Raw genomic sequence first — 21382 nt, forward strand, 5'->3', positions numbered from 1 at the left:
AGTGATTATCACGACAGCCAATATTTAAACAATTAAAGATTTGCATTGATACACATAAATGGGACTTATCAGGTATTCAAAAAAAAAAAAAAAAAAAAAAAGGGGACTATCAAATCGAAACAAAGGGTGCTTTGTCTGATTAATGTTATTTATAGCTCATCATTCCATTGATTATTACAACAATGGTAAAACACAAAATAGAATTCCATCAATTCAGTAATTAAGGACTTGTTCTCTTCACCTGAAACAAGTAGATCTGATTTGAATTTTTTAAGGTCTGATCTGATCTGATTTAACAATTTGACTAAACTTTGACCGCATTTGAATACTAATGTATAAAGAAAAATATTATCAAAATGGATCTTGTTAGATTCGTCTCATTATGAACTTTTTAAATATGTAATTTTTATAAAAAAAATTTAATACGCAATTAACGATATTTAGCAATAAGTAAATGATAATCAAAAGTTCTGATCTGGTCTGACCTGAATCTTTCTGATCTGGTCTGAATTTATCAAGGAATAAGTAATAAGTATCTGAAATAAGTTGAAGAGAACAAGTCTTAAATAGAAGTCGTACACTGCAGATATAGGTCTTGTTTGGCAAATGGTTGTTGGCGGTTGGCTGGTTCACTTGGCTTGTTTGACCAGCTAGAATGTTTGGTTGTTTATAATGACTTTTGAAATTGGCTGTTTACAAAAGTGTTTGGTAAATTAATTGGTGATTGTTGGCTGTTTATTAGATAATTTGTGGGCCAACAAGCCAAAAGCCAACAAAAAAGCTACTCAAAGCAGCTTTTTCATTTTGGCTTAAAGCTTTTTCGCTGACTAAAAAGCCAATTACCAAACACATTTTTTGGCTGTTTGACCACCTTAAAAAGCTAAAAGCCAAAAGCTAACCAAAAAGCCATTAAAAAGCCAATTACCAAACATGGCCATAGACAAACATTCATGCAGTTGGAAACCGATCTCAATCTTTAGCGTTGGACAACTGTGGGATGGCAGACAGACTTCAAGTACATCAAATTTAACTTTTTCAATATTACAGACCTATGGCTTTATGGCCAATAACAGATCTTTATATCCATTGTAAGAGTACTAATGAAGTCCAAAACTACACATATTACAAGAAAATCTCGCCCTCCACAATTAATGGAGAAGTAATATAGCCTACAACAAATATGACAACAGCAAGGAAGGCAACAACGAAAAGCAGCACAAAGCATATGCAGATCTACTGTCTTTCAAATATCACACACATCCAAAGAAATGTTCCAGGGATGTTGAATTAAACACATTTGATGCCAGTCGTTCTGGTCTGCTGGGAGAAATATGAAGCTGATATTTGATGAACCTCTGCAACCAGTAAATGACATCATTAATCACAAAAAACAAAGTGAAGTACATGGAAATCAAAATGTAAAATAAGTGATTACCGCTAACTGTGTAGTAATTTCAGAATTTGAGTCAATATGCCAATCAGGCTCTAGTTGCCGCACAAATGATGTACGCCCAATCTCTGTACTACAAAACAAAACCTGCAAATGGAGGATGTTCATAATTAGTAATAAAACATGCATAATTTTATTTAATTTATTTACAAAAATAAAGGAAACTCCACCAAAAAAAGCACCCTAGGGCAGGCTTTTTGATATAAACACCCCTAATTGCAAAATTATAAAAAAGCACTCCCCGTATTAACACTGACAACTTGACAAGCAGCTCAACCCATTTCCATAAGTATTTTCAGCAATTGACAGTATATAGCCTCATTTATTAACCACACCTTAAATGCTACTGCTGCACAAGTCCAAATATGATATGACCAAAGTAATTTATAAGAAATATTTCTTTATTGACAAGAACAATTAGGGGTAAATTTAATTAAGGATGAATTAAACTTGAAAGATTCTCCCTCCGTTCCCTATTGTTATTTACATGTTCTGTTTACATTTGGAAACTCTATTTTAAAACATCAATTTTGGACAAATTTACCCTTGCTTAGATTTTTATTTCCCATTTTGTCCCAAAAATTCCATTTGATATTGTACCTTGTACAATTTTATATTGAACTAGGGTGGCTAACACGCGCGCCATAGCTAGCCTTATTCGGGAACTTTTTCAGTTGTTGATTATATTAACGAGGAAAAATATGTAAACACATTTTAGAGGTATAATTGTCTATACACTATTCTAAATAGTTAAAAAAAAAAAAAATAAATAAAAAAAAGGCAATTAACATTAATAAAAGCAAATAAAAGAGCAATTAACTGTAATGAAAGCAAAGTAACATGTACCATATTAATGAGGATAAACATGTGCACATATTGAAGGGTATGATTGGCAGCACACTATTCATAAGAGTAATCTCATACTTTTATAAGGTATAATTAGGCTGATTTCAATGCTCATTATTACTTACTTTCCTCTCTCTTCTTCAACCTTGTCTTCATTCTCTTCTCTACTCACTAAGTGATTCCCACCGCCACTTCTGGCAGATTGAATCTCCCCCACTGCCACTTCCTCTATTAGCGTCAAATTTGGCCGTTGACAACCCCTCCCTTCCTCTGGCCCGCTTCCTCACCTCCCAATTCCACCAGAAACCCTCAAATCTACCACCACTAGTAAAGAACCACCTACCTAAAATCTACGTCATAAATCACTGATCCATATATATATATATATATATATATATATATATATATATATATATATATATATATATATATATATATAACACTCCCTTTGTCAGCAAATGACACGACTTTTAAGAAGGGTGAAAAAGTATAGAGAAAATTGGATTATTTAAAAATAAAAATAAAAATAAAAATAATAAAAAAAAAGGTAGAGATTGGTATTTGTTATATAAGGATAGAGAACGTGATCTGAGATGGAGGGAGAAAAAAAACAAATTTGTACAAGAATCAGGAGATATATTAGTCTTACGAGCAAATATTAACAGATTGGAGTAGTAGCCTAGACCAATCAGACCCCAACACCGGAAATGAGCTAAAGTAGAGCATTTATAGTCTTGTCAACATGTAAGAAGCCCATGCAAAGAACTATGCAAAACTCAACCATAAAGGCCACCAAGCAATCTAGCTAATTGCTCCAATCTCTCAACTTGCCACTTACACTTGCCAAATGGCCCAAGATAAATTATTAAGCTTGTAATGCTGCCACTACAGTGAGTTCAACCTAATTTTCTATGCATCTAATCTATTTACAAAGTTATAGGTTAGTTCTTATCTATCATTGGACGGGCTATTCAGTCACTCAAATTAATGTCCACATACACTAAATTTTTTTGTACTTGTGCTTTAACACTAGATCCTCCCATCACACACAAATATCCGCAAAAACAACAGTTACTAGTTGTTACTCTCACATAACTTATGGCATTCATACCATTTGCATTGCTCCCAACACAACAACATCAAGCTGAAATTCTATTTCATGAAAAGGAATTTAATCGTCCTAGAGAACCACTTGAATTCTATTACTACCATAGCTCTTCAACAGGCATGTTGTGCCTTAAAGTGGGTTAAGGAGATGATCCACAGGTTCCATTCATCTCACTCTAGAAAGTAGGGAATGGTCACACTGAAATATCGGTATATATGGTTATTCAAAGAGAACCAAAGTGTTTTTTTGGGCAGTTTGCGGCTTCAAGATTGCAGTGTCCACATGTGGTTTGAAATTTTGACCAAAATGCGGTTTGAGGTTTAATTATGGAATCCAAAATTTTTGAAACCAAATTGCATCGAAAACCACAACTTAATGTGTTTGTGGTTCAAACTGCAAACTGTTTTACAATGTTGTTTTTATAAAAATACATTTAAGGATTCGTTTGACATCGTTGTGGTTTTCTATTTTTTAGTTTTTTGTTTTTCCAAATCATATGATATATGACATATAATGAATCAAAAATTAGTTTCCTTTTTTGGCTTTTTGTTTCTCTAGAAAAAAGAAAATTGAAAACAAAATACAATTGCTAAACAAGCCTTGAGTTTTTATTTTATTTTATTTTTGGTAGGCAAGGAGAAGGCACCCTACCGGATCAGATCCTCTCAAAGGTCAACCTAGCCACATAAGCGGGCAAGGCCCCTTGGGAGTGGAAGTGGGGAGGAGCCAGAGGGGAAGGTAAGGGAATCTCCACCCCCAAGTTGCCTCTAGTGGGGATCATCCCAAAAACTCATGGTTGTAAGATAACAATCCTTTCCTCGATTTCATGGTGCTTGATGATATTATCAAAAGAGCCTAAATTGGAGTTATGCTAGCAAAATATATATTAGACTAAATAAGTGGATAAATAAAAATTTGAATTGCCCACTATAAAGCATATAAGAGAGAGAGAGAGAGAGAGAGGAGCACAGAATTCTGAAAGTTCAGAATCTTCCTAGAGTTAATGTAAGCGACTGAACAAGAAAGAAAAAAAGGATTACTGAAAAAGAAGATGAAGGGAGAGAATGATAGAAAAAAGATTAAAGAGGGAGTAAAAGAACAGAAAGGGGAGAATAAAGTACTAGCCTGAAAATGCTTAACCAGTGACAACCACTAGAGCAACTGGTGCTGGCCACTAACAGGGATGGCTCGCTAGCAATCTATCAAGTGGACAAGTTGTCGGCCACCACTACTTCCCAATTTGTAATTTAGCATTTTCTTTAAATTGGGGATTTCAATTTATGGTTGAAATAGAAGAAATTTCATGGATCCATTGTGGTCTTAAATTATATAGTAATAATAAAGGCATCTTGCTAATTGCCAGAAAAAAAAAAAAAAAAATAAAGGCATCTTGCTCGATTAATGTAATTTAGAAGCCAGGGAATATTTAATTTGAAATAATGTTGATTTTTCAAAAATTCAAAAGCAGGTGTACCCAAACACACCGCAGAATGTCAAAGGTTCTGCACCTTGCGCCTTGGATAAAGTGATGAGAAGGTGTGGACTTCCTGGAATGTGCTGTGCCCGAGAAGGTGGATGCTCTATTGTCTGTGTGAGCCTAGGGTGCACTTTTTAAAACTATGTACTACTTATAATTGTTAGGGATCATGCATGTCTTCTTGCAGTGAAGTATTAATCTAGATTCTGCATTTGCACACATCTAAATTACAAAAAAGCATGTCACAGGCTCACAGCACATCAATATCAGATCACTGAGTGTGTAAGAAAGCTTAAATATAGGTGTGAAACATCATTCATCATTAACCCCGCATTTTAGAATATATAATATTGACCATTTACAAAACCCCAAAAAAAAGCACCATAGCCCCAACAGATCTATAAGAAGACAGTCACCATATAAGACTAGCCTAATTATCCAAGACTTGGATCACCTCACATCGCTCAACTAACAACTAAGTCATCCATGATCCTATTAGCAATCAAATTCATTAGACGACTGACAAACAATGGTTCAATGGTTAAATAGAAGACAAAGTCATCAATCCAATTCTTGTCTCTTGGGGATTAAGAAGGAAAAGGGCAAGAGAATCTGAGAGTTTATTTTTATGCACATGAAGTATAATTATAGGAGCTAATTAGGCTTCTTCTAAACATGCAAGACTCATAATAGACCTTAAGGAAATTGATCTTAACATTCTTTGGTGTCAGATTGAGCAAATTCTAAATGAACTAGAAGTTCATAAGGCTACCGATTATTGTTTCACATAAAAAATAAATCATCATTCCAACTTGTTACAAGCACTGGCAGTCGAAAATCATCTAAATAAAATATAATGGTTAGTGAAGCGTATCCATCTTCACAAGCTAGGTAAAATTTGCAGACAGATGATAGATCACCCCTCACTAAAAAGCAATAAATACACCACAAACCACTGCCAAATAGATTGATAGAAGACATAATAAAGCTTTTGTGAGACAAAAATATACCTTATCTTTGACTAAACCTCCAGATGTAAAAATCCCTGCTTCCTCCAGAGCCATAAGAACCCTTTTCTGCAAATAAAGGGGAAAATTAATGAGTGAAACAGGAAAACACCAATTCTCTAGTAAAGATTCAAAAGAATAAAAAAAACATGAAATATCTAGGATAATAAATGCGATAAATTCCACTAATGACATGATGAAATAATTCATTCACATTTATCAACAAGGATCATATATTAATAATAGAAGCAATTGTATGCAAACAGATTTAGAAGACTACAAGTAGTTTCACTTTCTGTAACCAAAATAAAAAGGTGATTGCCAAATCAAACATCTCTAGATGTAGTTCAGCATACATAAAAACCAGCAAAACATAAAGAAAGCAACAATAAACAATCACATGTGAAATATTGGACGAAAAAATCATGATTGGAACAGGGCAGTAATCAGTTGAATACTGTCTTTTATGAAAAATTAGACTTGGGAAAACACTAACCAAATAGCATAGAAGATTTGTCTATAGAATCATGAAAATATTTAATTTCACAAATACAGGATACATACATACATGAGATTTCTCTCCATCACATGGATGATAAAAGTCATAAGAGCTAGATAGATTGAACATATAAGGCGCCTTTCTCCATTCTTGTTATTTCCCAAAAAGTTCTTAGTATTTATCTTTATAGGTGTACTGTCAAATAAAAAATCCAGAATTAAAATAGCTATTGCTAAACCTAAAAAACGTTGATCCTTATCTTTATTGTATAAGCCAGGGGGTGAGGTAGTGGTGTCCACATGATATACCTAATATGCCCTTAGCTTTCACTAACTCTTTTAAAATAGTTACTTTTAGAAATTTAAAGCACACATCACATGCATATTGATCTAGTTTCAAGATGAGGCAGAGACAGTCACAGTATGCAATTAAGAATAAATACACCTATTAAGATCCTCTATCTATGCATATTGATATGTCCAAAAGTAGTTGATCCTCTATCTATACATTATAGTAACAAGTTTCCTCTTGAGAGGAGGGGTGTGGAAGGGGGAGGGAGAATCAATCAATCAATAATGGCCATGATTTTAGCATAGACTTCAGAATTTAATTAAGAACAAATAAAATGATGATCCTCACTCAATATCACAAGCAAATAACATGTTAAAAGAAAGTAAAGTCAAGGAAAAAAGATCTAAAGCATCATGACACAATGGGATTTCCACAAGTGGTGTACATACTTCGCTTTCATCATCAAGAACTCTTTCCATGAGATACAGGTCACAAAATTTCGTAATCTCCAACAACACTTCCAAAACAGAGGATTTAACTGTCGCTTTCAACTGCATAATACAGGGGGGGGGAGTTAGAATGTACTCAACCAATTTTACTTGTTCATCCAAAGACCAGAAAAATTAAAATAATATAATTACCTGAAGCTCTTCAGGACTTGTTTCTTCAAGGACAACACCAAGCAAACGACAGGTCACCTACACAGATCAAGGCAAGGATTACTATCATACAACGAATAAGAGGATTATGTTGTTATGCATAATTTAAAACTAAAGCCCAAGGAAGTTCATATGTCACATGCACATGAGAGGAAAGAATGCGTTTAGGGATCCCGAACAACTTTATTTTTTATCATAAACCATTGACAGCATACAGAGATCAATTTTGTTAGCTAACTTATTAAACACTTCCCACAATATGCGTGTATAGCCAATGCAACCCATTTCCCATCTAAACAACTTTTTTTTTTCTCACTTTTCTTACCATTAATCCTTAAATGGGGTGTAGAACATAGAGTTGGGAGTGCTGTGTAGACAAAATTACTCTTCATCGTCATTAAGGGTATTACTCCCTCCGTTTTTTTATAGGATAGAGATGAAATTACGTGGAGTTTTAGGTGGTTAAATAGAATAAGATGTTAGTGGGGTAGATAAGGTTATTATTTTATTGAAAAGTTAAGTGGTGTGATGGGGAGTGGGGACCATTGGAAGAGTGAGAAATGATTAAAGTAAGAAAGAGTGGGGACATTAGTGGACAAATATATATGATTAAGGTGTAAGATATTTCCAAAACTGGAACTCTAGCTTATAAAAAAAATAATAATAAAAAAAAACGGACGACAATAGTAACTCTAGCTTATAAAAAAAAGGAGGGAGTATTTTATGTTTTGGAATTTCAATTTGGTAGCAATATACATTTATGCACTCTCATTGGTAGCAATTTTTTTTTTCAAAAATCTCTTAAATAGCATTAAAATTATAATCTTTCCCCAATCTATCTTCATTTTAATAATTCTAACAAAATTAACACCCTCACCACCACACCACTATACCCTCACACTGACTACCACTACCACCTTCACCACAATCCCTACCACTGAAATCACCCAGGCACCACTTTACCACCCCGTCCCCTCCCCCTCCCCTTAAACACCCAGTCACCCCTCCCGCCTCTCCTCCCTTCCCTAAAATATGTTGCCACTCTTCCCCTTCATCCCGAATCACTGAGTCGCACTTACCCCACCCCTGAAACACCATGGCGCTCCGCGCTCCTCCCCATTCCCCGAACAACCCAGTCGTATCTCCCCCTCCCTGCAAAACCCTGAACCAACCTTAAAGTATCCCTCCTGAAAGAGGTGCGAGAAGGAGAGAGGGAAGGGAAAAGGGATTCGGGGAGAGGGGAAGGGGTTGATGACGATTTCAAGGGCAGAGGGATGGGCAGTTTAGGGTTTTGCAAGGAGGGGGGTTTTGAGGGTGGGGATGGTGCACTGAGTGGTTTGAGGGAAGGAAGGGGCTGCTGGCCTGCTGGGTGCTTGAGGGGAGGGGTGGCAAGGGGTGGCTGGATGTATTTTATGGTGGGGTGGCAAGGGGCTGCTGGTAAAGGTGGGTGATGGTGGTAATGGTACGGTGGTGTGATGGTGAAGGTGTATAAAATTAATATAATCATGGACTCATGCTTAATCCATTTTAGGTTGATTATGAGAGTATAGGTATTCCTTGTAGCCTCAAGAGTACATGGTAAAAATTCTTGCTATAAAAAGACTAAGATTTTGAATTACCTATTAATATAACCCAGATAATGATAATAATGACACTACATATATTTTAATTAGAAAATTAATTTCAGTGGTCTATTCGTGGTTCATCATGGTTGTGGCTACGCTCACAGTGACCAAGGTGTTGCAAAGGTCCATTTAACAGGCATAACAAGAATCGGCAGATTGAAATTTTTGTAAAATTGTTTTAATTATAACACTAATTGAATTGCCTATAATTTGCAACAAAGGGTATTATTTGTGACACAAAATATTTCTTTATTGCAAATAATAAGAAACAAAGATAGTACAAAACCTTTTCTCAACAAAAACATAACAACGTAACAAAACCATGCATTCTTCTCAAATGAGGTTGTAAGAGACTAACACTTTGTTTGGATTGAAGGGGGATTGAAGGGAAAGGAAAGAAAAGGAAGGGAATTTGAGGGATGAAATATCTTTAATTTGGATAAACTAGACAGGAAGGGAATTAGAAGGATTAAATTGTAAGATATTAATCTTTCTTCCATCCCCTCCCCATCCCTTCCCACCCCTTCTTTTCATTCCCAACTATCTATCCAAACACACTATAAGAGTAAATGAAAGAAAAAAAAAAGTACACCAAAATAAATTTTCCGTTTAATACAGTAATATAATAACATACATTCTTCTAAACTGAGGCTCTAAGAGAATGTTTAGGCAACACTCATGGACATTATATGTGAATATCTTTACTCCGACGATTCAATATAAACATAAACATATTAAACGTGGAATATCTAAGAGGAAAAAGTATCTACCTTCCTCCCTTCACACAACTTCTGCCTGACAATTTGCGTCAATGTTGGCTGAAAAGCAAGAGGAAGACATTATTCAGTAAAGTTTTAAAGAAAATGGTTCCACGGTGACAATCTGGACAGTCATACCTTTACAGGCTGAAAGAAATCATCGACGACAAGTTGCGCCCTCAAATCCTCTGATGATGCCGAAGCACCAGAAGGGTCTAAGGTAACCGTCTGCGAATTGGCACCGGAAGAAGTAGTAGCTCTAGTAGGCTGCCTCTTTGGTTGCCGTGGTTGTGGGGCACTTGGAAATACTTTCCACGTAAAAACAATAGCAATAGCAAGTCCAGCAAGAGCACCAACAGAAAATAAATCCTAGTTCCAAACACAACACACAAAAATATAAGATTTCTTAGAATTAAAAGGGTTTTCAAATCTGATAAATTTGCAATTCAATTCAACATGTTCAATTCAAAGGTTTAAAGCTTAAAAGATTAATCAATCAATCAATCACCAAAATCTAAACGTATAAGCTTGAAAGAATAATCAATTGAAAGCAAAATTCAACAATTCAACCAAAAAGCAATCAAAATTAAAGCTAAGAAAAGTCAGAAATCATGAAAAACAAATACAAATTGTTATCAGATCCAAGAATCAATAAAAATTGGTACCAATTTCTGGGAAGCGATGGTGAATAAATTGGACATTTTAAAGGTAAGATAAGCACTGATGCGCTTAACAAGCTGAAGAAGGTCGTCCTTGGAATTATCAGCCATAACCGAGGTAGAATGAGGAGAGAGAAAAAAGGTTGAAATGAGTGCGAAGAAGAGAGAGAATCTCTAATCTTCCATTAGAGAAGAAATTGAAAATGAAAATGATGGTGCAATTTTCGATGCGATGAGCAGAGTAAGAAAGAAAAAGAGTTATGAAGAACTCAGCTTTTTCACCGTCGGCCGATCAAGCGACAACAGAGGCGTGTTCGATTGAAAAGGAAAATGAGTACGAGGGGTATAAGTGTATAACGGCATAATAGATACTGGGAAAGGAGAGGAATTTTTTTTTTTTTTTTTTTTTTGAAATCTATACTTTTTTATATTAAAGGCGTTTAGACCTCAAAGAAACAAGATTTACTTTCTTACCATCTTAGCCAATAACAATTGATGTCATTTATACATTTAAATATAACTATAAATGACATGCGTCAATTAAAAAGAAAATACGAGATAAGCAGTTTGAAAAAAAAAAAAAAAAAGAACAAATCATCATTCCACAATCAATAAAGTGTTAAAAAATATCTTTCTATACTCTTTATCAATTAGTAACATAATTTTTAACAGTTATGCACAACATACATAATCGATGATAATATATTTCATTTTGTCAAAAACTAATAATAATATATTTCATAAAGAAACAATTCAATCAAAGTGGTAACCCGGTGCAACGACCGGGCCGCACACTAGTTTTGTCTTAAATCGCCATTAAGGCCCAGTCAGTTCACGTTAAAAAAAATACGAAGTAATTTTATTAAAAATAATTTCAGTTAAGTATATTTACTTAAGCAAAAATAATTTCAGTTATGTAAAAATCAGTAATTCTAAAGAGAAATATTGTAGAGAATCAGTAAAAATAATTTCAGTTCAGCAAATTTAGTTTTAATTTAGTAAAAATAATTTTATCTCAATAAAATGAAGTGAACGGGGCCTAAATACGTTTTTTTTTTTAGTCTAAAATTACCCTAAGATAATTATTTTCCAAATTACCAAATATAACAGAGACTCGGGTCACGTGACTTTTAATGAATCCCCTTCCCCCCTTTTTTTCCTTAAAAGTTTTTTGGAGTTCCCTCCATTCTCTCTCCTCTCTCTATTCACTCTTCTCCTTTGTTATCTTCAAGCTCCATTGTTTGTCCTTTAGCTCTGAATTTATTATTACCCACTATTGAATAGTAACACCAACCGTCGATAATCCCTAATTTTTTACTTTAGTTAGGTGGTTTTTCACGTTGTTATTCTTTCCCAATTGCAGAAATTAGGGTTTGCTAATTGATTGAAATTATGCAAATTTCAGGTTAAATGTCACAGTCTCCAGCAAACACTAAGTGCGGTTGTGTTGTCCCAATTGCAAGGTTAATACTTGACTCGTGAAAACTCAGTCGAAGATTTGAAGCTTTTAAGTTTTACAACCCATATACAAAATAAAGGGGGTGGCTAATTCTTTCGCTGGGTTGATGAAGATATGACAAATTGGCAACGAGATGTACTAAACCTAATTCTATCTAACAAACAACTTCTAAAAGAGGAAGTCGGTGTTATGCACACAAGGTGTTGTGTATAGGGAATGAGAAGAAGAGGTTGAAGGAAGAAGTTGACAAATTGAAGTTGAAGTTTAAGAAGAGAGGGAATGAATCTGATTACAACATAGGAGTGACTATGTTAGTTTGTGTGTGATGTATACGCTGCTTAGTTTGATCATGGTAAAATCAGTGGCCTAATCTAGTTTAATTGGGCAATAGTTTGTATTAAGGTTGTTTTAGCACTTAAAAATAGTCATCTAATCTAGTTTAACTTGTAATACTTTGTACTTGTTGGATGAATTAACAAATTAATGAAATGGTTTATGTAATAGCCCATATTTTTATACTTATTTTTAATTTAAATAAGTATTTCTTGAAGTAGTTAAAAGTGAAATGAACAATTTATGAGGTTTTATTAATTTAAAGAATTTTATTAAAAGCCCAATTTATTTATTTAATAATTTTGAAATACTTTATATAATAATTTGAAAATAATGGGGCCTGTAATTTTATAATAAAGTTAATTTTTTAAAGTCAAAGGTATTTAAAGGAAAGTTAAATAGTAGTTGGAATATTAAAGATTTAAAGGCATGAAAAGAATTTTAAGTAGGAAGTTTGTTGAGAGTGAGTATAAATTAGGGATGAGCAAAAAATCAGGATACCCTAAATTGGAACCGGAACCTGTTAGGAACCGCAGGTTCCGAAACCGGAACCTGTACAAGAGGTTCCGGTTCCGGGTAGCAAACTGGAGAACCTGTTATAATAAGTTCCGGTTCAGGTTCTCAATTTTTTAGAACCGGAACCTGTAGGGTACCATGTACCTGAAAAAAGTATCACTTAATTTCAAATTATACACTAATTCTTACTCAATTTTTAAATAATAAATATCAAAATTACAATTATAAAAATAATTTGTTAGACAACTACTATTAGTTTGTCTTATTTGCAAGTTGCAAACATTATAAATTAGTGACCAACCAGTTTTTAATTATAAAATCCGCGAAAAAGTTAGTGAGTACATTATAACATAGGGTACCCTGAATCGGAACCGGAACCTGCAGGTTCCAGTTCCGCTTCCGCTTCCGGTTCCCAATTTCCAGGAACCTGTTCAACAGGTTTCGATTCCAGTTCCCATTTTGAGGAACCTGTTGCAACAGGTTTCGGTTCAGGGTACCTTGTTATACTCACCCCTAGTATAAATACTCATCATATGAGCAAAATCAAACTTTGCCTAAGGTGGATAATACCCATGGGTAATTCTTTCTCTCTCCTCTTATTTTCTCTTTCTCTCTCTCTTATTTTCCCCTTCCCCCTTTTTTTACACCATCGCACACCACCACAAGGGGCCAGTTGCCACCACCCCCCACAACTGTAACACCCTAGAAATTCCTTTCTTTTAAAATACTTGTTTTGCCCTGTTTAAAAATTTAAATAGGAATATCTAAGATATTACCGCCACCGTGAAAATGGCTAAGGCAACCATCAAATACACACATCGGAAGACTAATTTCAAAACCATTCAAAACAAATCAACTTGAAAAGTCAACTAACGAAAGTAAAGTCAAAACCAAAGTCAAACGAAGTAAAATAAAACCATTCTACAACTTGGAACCATTGTAGGCCCTTATTAAAACCAAACTAACTTTAAAACTTTTACGTTAGTCATGCATGATAATAATATCATAAATAATTAAAGCATTAAACACATCATATACTTATAGAAACTAGCATGCTTCGCTCTTCACTCATGCCCATTCATAAATATGCTTCATCACCTGAAAACCTCCTCTCTACTTGTCCCCACTACTCGCCATTAGAAAATAGGTCGTCGTAGGGCCAAAGTAAAGACATGGCCAAACACACAAACACACACAATCAGCAAAGTTGAGTACATAAGCGTAATTAAACACATTAACATGCTTTCACCTATCAACACACACTTACCTCATTGCACCTGTTTACAAGAACACACAACAATCAACAAGACACATTAACTAGACACTAAATAATTCAGTTAGCGTTGATTACGCATTGAACGGGTTTCCAACTATACCTCCCCCAAATAAATTGAGGTTAAATGACACGGAAGCTAACCGTGCCAGCGACAAAACCACTCAAAGGTGGCGGAATTCCTGCGCATAATAATAAATAAAAATTTACAGCGTCCTATACTCCATTAGAAGTTATGGTTAAATATAAAACCTCATAACTCCCCCCATTGTTCATACTCAAGGTATATATGTTCCAAGAGTTTTGGTGCGTAATCTCTTTCACTTTACGTTATTTACGCGTTATTGGACTTGGTGATGACTCTCAAAGTGTAATAAATCAATCAACAATAATTATTCAATCAACCAAACATACCAATTTAATTCTTGAATAATTAGTGACCACATATTATTTAATGTTGAACCCCTTTTAATTCTACCTCAGTGTCAAAGACACCTTAAACGCATAAAGCGCCAAAAATCTTATCCCTCGGTGTTAAAAACACCTTAAGTGCACAAAGGCACCAACATACAATTTATTCCTCGTGTACATAGACACTTATATAGCTCCTTCCTCGTGCTTAAAGCATCAATAAAAATTATTTGAACCATAATAAAATTCCTTTTCAATATTCCTAATATAATTAAACATGTAGTTTAATTAATCATGCATTCTAACATGCCATAAATAAAAGTGTGGTTCAAACACAACATGCCCAAAATATAATTTTCCAATCCATAAACCATCACAAATAATTCATGTTTTACAATTCAATCACCAACACCATTAATTCACAATTCCATACATAAACCTTAGCATGATACTACTTGTAATTGATTGAAATCAAGCCTAGCATGATTCTACATCATCAAAATATGCTAAGTATGCGAACGTACCTCAAATAAGCTCTTAAAAGAACCGAGTACTCTACAACAATTCTCGAACCAAGTCTCCTACAGAAAGGGACAATAATACTATATTAATTACCCTTGTATACATAATTTTCAGCAACTTAAACTCACTTTAAATAACTTATAATAATCTGAAAATTATTTTAAAACCCCTAATTAAACTCTTTTTAATGGATAATCACACCCTTTTATTAAAAATCACAATTATACTACTTTAAATAAAATTCCAACATTTTAAACTAATCAAAAATCCTTTAAAACTTCATTAAAATACATCTTTATACTTAAATTATCCATAGAAACATTAAATTATCTCTTACCCTTTAAACCCAAGGATAAAATTTAAAGCATAAAAAAAAACTTCGTTAAAAATCAAAAACTGCCCGAAAATCATATTTAGAGGCTGAATTTGGCCACGAGATGGTGGTGATCACTACCAAAGGTAATGTGTCTTTCTTAAAACGTTGTTTCCACACGAAAAACACTACTTTTTTTTATCAAAGTCGGAGGAGTTCAGAACCTAATCGGGATTAAAACGGGATTAATATTAACGAACGAAAATCTAATGATTAAAACATGAATTTACGTGTTCAAAATAATCTGGAATTAAGTTAAACTAATAAGTAGTTATCATCACCAAAATTTCAAAACATCATTACTATAAAAGCCCTAAATCAATTATTCATAAAAACCCTAAAATCATGATTTTCAATAATTAAAAACCCTAGGTTATAAAATTTACAAAATCTGAAAATTATAAAGTTTAATCATCAAAATACAATTTGATACTAATTAAATTAATTTCAAACAATAAAATCAAAACCCATAAATCAATAATTATAATTACACAAATTAATAAAATAAAGGAGACAGGAAATAAGACTAACCTTTTTGTGTGGGAAATTTTTTTGGGGATTCATGGGGTATTTATAGAGTAGAGAGTGTAGGGTTAAATTTGGGCTTATAAAAATGTGGGCTTGAGTTATGGGATAAGGCTTAAGTTATGTGTTTTGGAATGGGTTATTCCAATAAGAGTATGTAGGAATAATTTACATTGCCCAATAATTAATAAACGTTTGGCCCAAAACATATTTTACTTTTATAAAACTTTATATTTAAAATACTTTAACCCTTTAAAATATTTAATTAAAATACTTGAGCCCTTGACAATACATTTTATTAATACTTAAATACTTTATAAAAATACATAAAAATACGGGGTATTACAACAACCGGTCGCCACCAGCCTCCAGAACAGTGTGGTAGCAGTTGTAACCGCGGGGAGGTGGCGCCGAGCACTCTCCCATCTTCTTCTCCCTTTTTCGTGCACGCATATTAAAAATGTTCTTTTTTGTTTTTAATCATAATCTAGCCTTTATGTGATACCGAGACATTTGGACCAAGTATTCAAGACCCGAAGAGGAAATCCAGATTGGGCCGAAGATTGGAGCCCAATCGAGAAGTCCAAGTTGCAAAAGAGTGTGGCCCGGCCAAAATAGGCTCCGCCTGAAGGTGCGCCCGGCCGGGCGAGGCAGAACATCCTTCGCCCTGTCTCGCGCCCGGTCGGGCGGGAGAGACGCCTTTGATGGAAAAAAGCGGGCCCGACCGGGCGCGTGTCCCTGATGAAGTTTTTAAGCGTCGTTTAGTTTGTTTTAATTTAGGATTTTTCTTGCTTAATATAAATACGTTTTTGTTAAGCAAGTTTAGCCTCTCTCTTTTTACTTCTATTATTTCTTCCCTTAGAATTTCTCTCTCTACTTAGTTTTTAGATTATTTTCTCTCTTTACAACTTTGTTCTTTACCTTATTCTTAATTCAACTCTTTAATTCCGATTACTTTGGTAACGATTTCTTCTTCTTTAATCTCAGTTATTTTATTTTATTTCTTTCATCATGACTTGTTTAATTTTTTTGTTTAGTTTAGATTTAATTATGTTTGAGTAGTTTTCTTTCTAGGGTTTATGGGGATCCATAAATAATATGAAGGGGTAATTTATTGTTGTTGATTGTCAATGCTAGATTAATTTCCTATTGATTGGTTTAATGCTCTGCAGCTAGATTAGCGCTGGTCTTTTATGTATGAGTTTAGCAATATTAATTCGAGATTCAAGAGATGAGAATTGATATTTAGGCTTAGTTTCAATAGGCAGGTTAATTTATAAATGGTTAAGTCGAGATTTGAGAGATGAGATTTAATACCGCTAAACTAATTCTGTGATTGTAATAAGTAGCGAGAGCCCTTTATGATCTGATTAATTGATGCATTGATGATCGATTGTTATGTTTTACCCTGGAATATTGTTTATTGGTGAACCTATGCCCTAGGGCTTTATTCCTTGATTTTCTCTACCCTTGATCTTCGTAGTTTAGTTCCCCTTCCAAAATATTAAATTGTCACTTAATAATTTAGATTGCTTTAATCAATTAGGAATAGAAATACCAGTTTCCCTGTGGATTCGACCCTACTTCCCTATCTCCATTAGTTAGAGGATTTAGGAATTACTTTTTATTGGGTGATACGACTTTAGCCTGTCAGGCGCATCTGAATGGGTTGCGCACGCCAACCAGCCCAAGTCATTGAGATGCGCTGCTTTGGGCAGCGCAATTGATGACCTTGCGCGCGGTATTATGGTAAGATTCGATTTTATATTTTTATGAAATCTGAATCTTTTGCAAGCGCATCGCTATCAGTTGTGCTGGATATTGCGTGCAACTGATTAGGTTGCGCGCACCATACCAGCGCGACTCATTGAGATGCACGCAGATTTTTCTACGGCAACATTGATTTTTTAACCTAGGTGCCTATAAATCCGTCATAATTAGTTTTAACCTCGGGCTTAAGCCTAATTATGATCGGAATTAATTAATTAAACCTTATTTGTTCTTGGGTTAGGCTAGTCATTTTTGTGTCCTTGTGATTCAATTAGTTATCCATAAGTATTCTTTACGTTGATCCAACGCGAAGATGGTTTTATTTATCGTCATATCACTTCTTGTGGGGATAGGAGGCCAAAAGCAGATGTCTACACCCTTGAGGGTGTATGCCAACGGGCGGCTCCGCAAGTTCATAATGAAATCGAACTCGACTCCATGGTTTGGGTGGATTTAATAACTCGGATGAACCCTTATTGCCATGAGTGTTTTTGGGTTGATAGAGCTTAAATCCCCCGGGGTTAAGACGTATGTAGAATACACACGTTTTTTTCAGAAAAAATCGAAGGAGCTGATTGTGAGAAGAGAAATAAAGCCATTAGAAAGATATCAAGTATGCCGCGACACGACAGAATATACCGTGTCACGGTGCTGAACACTGCATGACGGTGCCCTGCGCCGTGACACGACATGCTCTATCATGGCGCGGCAGTTAGGAAATCTGACTGGTGCCTTAGTTTTCTTCAGTTATCCAATTTTTCCTACGGGACAGACCTAAATACGACGTTAAAATGTTTATGATATGAAAAAATGCCAAATTAACAACAAGAATACTTTTGAAGAATCTTTCAAGTCTCATCCACTCATCTTAATTAAATACCGACCACTCAAATCGATAAATAACCAAGAATCCTCCCTAGTGGAGTTGCCAAATTGTAGGCGTTATTTGAAGCGCGTTTACGTTAAGCATGTGTGTATGTGCTTGGCACTCATAGGAAGTAGGAATTGACGTCTATGATTAGGGAAAAATAAAGTAGGGAGCCGCCAACAAGTTTTTAAGGAACTTGTAAACCGTTCACGGATCATAAAAGGCAACCACAAATAAAGGGACAACAATAGGTAACAACGATTAACCCGTGAAGGTTACACCCCATTCATAATCCATGATATTACTAACTCCATATGGTTCGAAACCACGAAAGGAGGATCGGGGATGATGGTACGAAGTGGCTCATTGTAACACCCCAATAATTCTCTCTTAAAAACTTGTGAATAACCTGAACAATTCCAACAGAATTACTGGCGTGTTACCGCCATGTGTTCAAACGTTAAGGCTTTTTCAGAAAATAGCAGCGGAAAAACTAAAATAAATATATATAAGTTTCAAAACCAATAACCAATAACCAATAACCAAAACCAAATTAAATCTTACAACTTGGAACCCTTAATGCCCTTATTCAAAACTGAAACCAATAGAAATAGTATAAAAGCAAAGTTGAATTTAAATAACTTTGATTATAAATAGTAAATAAAATAAGAAAAGCAACCAACTCTTCACTCAAGATCCCACCATCTAAAAATAGATGCTGCATGTGTAAGAAGTTGTGGTTAATTTGCTCCCCAATATTACAAGTGTAAAAATTGGATCGTCACAGGGTCTTTGAAAGACGAAGGTCATGTCCAAAGAAAGACACACACAAAAGCACGTAATCAGCAAAGCTGAGTACATACAAGCTGCGAAATAATAGAAATCCCTAACATGCTACTAATAATCAAGCATAAGCATCATTAAATACAGACTCAACACATGACTCAATTATCAAATTTATTAAGACCTCACTAGTTAATATTAACTAACTCATTTATTTATTTCATTGGATTTAGCAATAGACAAGGTTGTCCAACCCATGTCCCATTTGGAACATCAATAAAAGAAAAACCCCATGCTTCCTTTCGAAAATATCAATAAACATCCAACGACCACGGGCGCGACTCCGTGACCGTAGTTAGTATGAGATCTCACCTAACTCCTAGTTTTAAGAAAATAATATTTGAAATAGGAGACTCGTAGATCAGACGGCCTTGATAAAAGTACATGGCTAATACCCCATGTACCCCAACCCCTGATTGTCATTACTCTAGATGTGCACCAATCCAGAGTTTTATTGCTCATCCATCTTGCACTTTACGTGATTTACAGGTTTAGACTTGGTGATGACTCATATACATTACAATACAAACATTCCAAACACAATTCAACCAAATATGGCAAATTCCCAATTTAAATTCTTGATTTATTAGTGACAAACAACATTTATTAATTATTCCTTTACTACCTCGGTGTATAAACACCTTGAGTGCATAAGGCACCCCAAAACCTTAACCTCGTCTTACAAGACTTGAATTCCTCCTTTACTCATCCTGTTTGCATAATCATGAATGAGTAATAATTTAATCTTTACACCAACCACATACCTTTGCCTTTAAGCACACCTTGCATAATTAGAGCACAGATAATACTTGCATTAAAACTAGTGCACATCATTTGAAATTCACAATGTATAACCAAACAATTTAACCCGGTCAATCCTATACATGATACTAAGTTCTCGATCCGTCCTTAAACATGCACCTACAAACATTCGTAACTTGTACGTACCTTGAATAAACGAATTGGTATGCCACTTTACTATCTAGAAATCACCTTCAATAAACTCCTCTCCTAAACCAAACAATAACATCTCAATCAATACCCAATCAATCAAATTTACAGCAATACTAACTTACTTTTAAAACCTTCAAAATCCAAATCAAACAACACTTTAAAACCTTCCCTTTAGTTAAAATTAAAGGTTAATATATAGTTCTTTAAATTTTCTTCATAAAAAACCTTAAAATACACTCTTATACATGAAATTACAGCAAGTTTAAAGTTTAATAAAAATCTTAAAATTATTAAAAAAAAACCCCTAATAATCTCCCTTTTTAATGGGTGATTAAACCCTCTATAAAACATCAAAAGTAATACTTAGAAACTATTTCCAGCACTTAAAACTTCAATAAAAACATATATTTATGCTTAATTAACTTTAAACAAAATTAATTTTATTAATCAAACTCAAGTATAATATTTTAAGTATAAAAAAACTTCGTTGAAATCAAAAACTGTCCAAAAATCATATTTAAAGGCTGAATTTGGCTACGAGAGGGTGGTTCTCACTACCAAAGGTAGTGAGTCTTTCTTAAAACGTTGTTTTCACATGGAAAACACTATTTTGTTTTATCAAAAATAGATGAGTTAAGAACCTGATCGGGATTAAAACGTGATTAATATTAACGAACGGAAATCTAAAAATTAAAACACGAATTTACGTGTTCAAAATAATCCGGAATTAAGTTAAATCAGTAGTTATAATCACCAAAATTTCAAAACATCATTACTATAAAAGCCCTAAATCAATTGTTCATAAAAACCCTAAAATCATTATTTTCAATAATTAAAAACCCTAGGTTATAAAATTTACAAAATATGAAAATTATGACATTTATAAAATATGAAATTATAAAGTTTAATCATCAAAATACAACTTGATACTAAATAAATTAATTTTAAACATAAAATCAAAACCCATAAATCAATAATTATAATTACACAAATTAATAAAACAAAGGAGAAAATAAGACTAACCTTTTTGTGTGGGAAATGTTTGGGGATTAATGGGGTATTTATAGGGGAGAATGATGTAGGGTAAATAGAAAGATTGGGCCTCATAAAAATAATGGGTCAATTAGGTAAACAAATGGGTTAGGCTTGTTTGATT

The 21382-nt window shown here is 34.1% G+C and overlaps 1 protein-coding gene across 1 annotated transcript; it reads right to left on the reverse strand.

Moving 5' to 3' along the window:
- Positions 1-921: 921 nt before the first annotated feature.
- LOC110740299 (peroxisome biogenesis protein 22-like) lies at positions 922-10878 on the reverse strand. The gene is made up of 8 exons (XM_021920781.1): positions 10386-10878; positions 9859-10089; positions 9733-9780; positions 7320-7376; positions 7128-7229; positions 5892-5957; positions 1436-1537; positions 922-1355 (listed from the first exon to the last, which is right to left on the reverse strand). The coding sequence occupies exons 1-8, from the start codon at positions 10488-10490 to the stop codon at positions 1251-1253; spliced, it is 816 nt and encodes a 271-aa protein (XP_021776473.1). The 5' UTR covers positions 10491-10878; the 3' UTR covers positions 922-1250.
- Positions 10879-21382: the final 10504 nt, after the last annotated feature.

The sequence above is a fragment of the Chenopodium quinoa genome, unplaced genomic scaffold (assembly GCF_001683475.1).
Source record: "Chenopodium quinoa cultivar QQ74 unplaced genomic scaffold, ASM168347v1, whole genome shotgun sequence".
In the NCBI taxonomy this organism is placed as follows: Eukaryota; Viridiplantae; Streptophyta; class Magnoliopsida; order Caryophyllales; family Amaranthaceae; genus Chenopodium; species Chenopodium quinoa.

Coding starts and splice junctions, on each gene's coding strand:
- LOC110740299 (XM_021920781.1), bottom strand. CDS start 10,490: ATGGCTGATAATTCCAAGGACGACCTTCTTCAGCTTGTTAAGCGCATC. Junction 9,781..9,858: donor ATTTCTTTCAGCCTGTAAAG/GTATGACTGTCC, acceptor CTTGCTTTTCAG/CCAACATTGACGCAAATTGT. Junction 7,230..7,319: donor CAAGTCCTGAAGAGCTTCAG/GTAATTATATTA, acceptor TGTATTATGCAG/TTGAAAGCGACAGTTAAATC.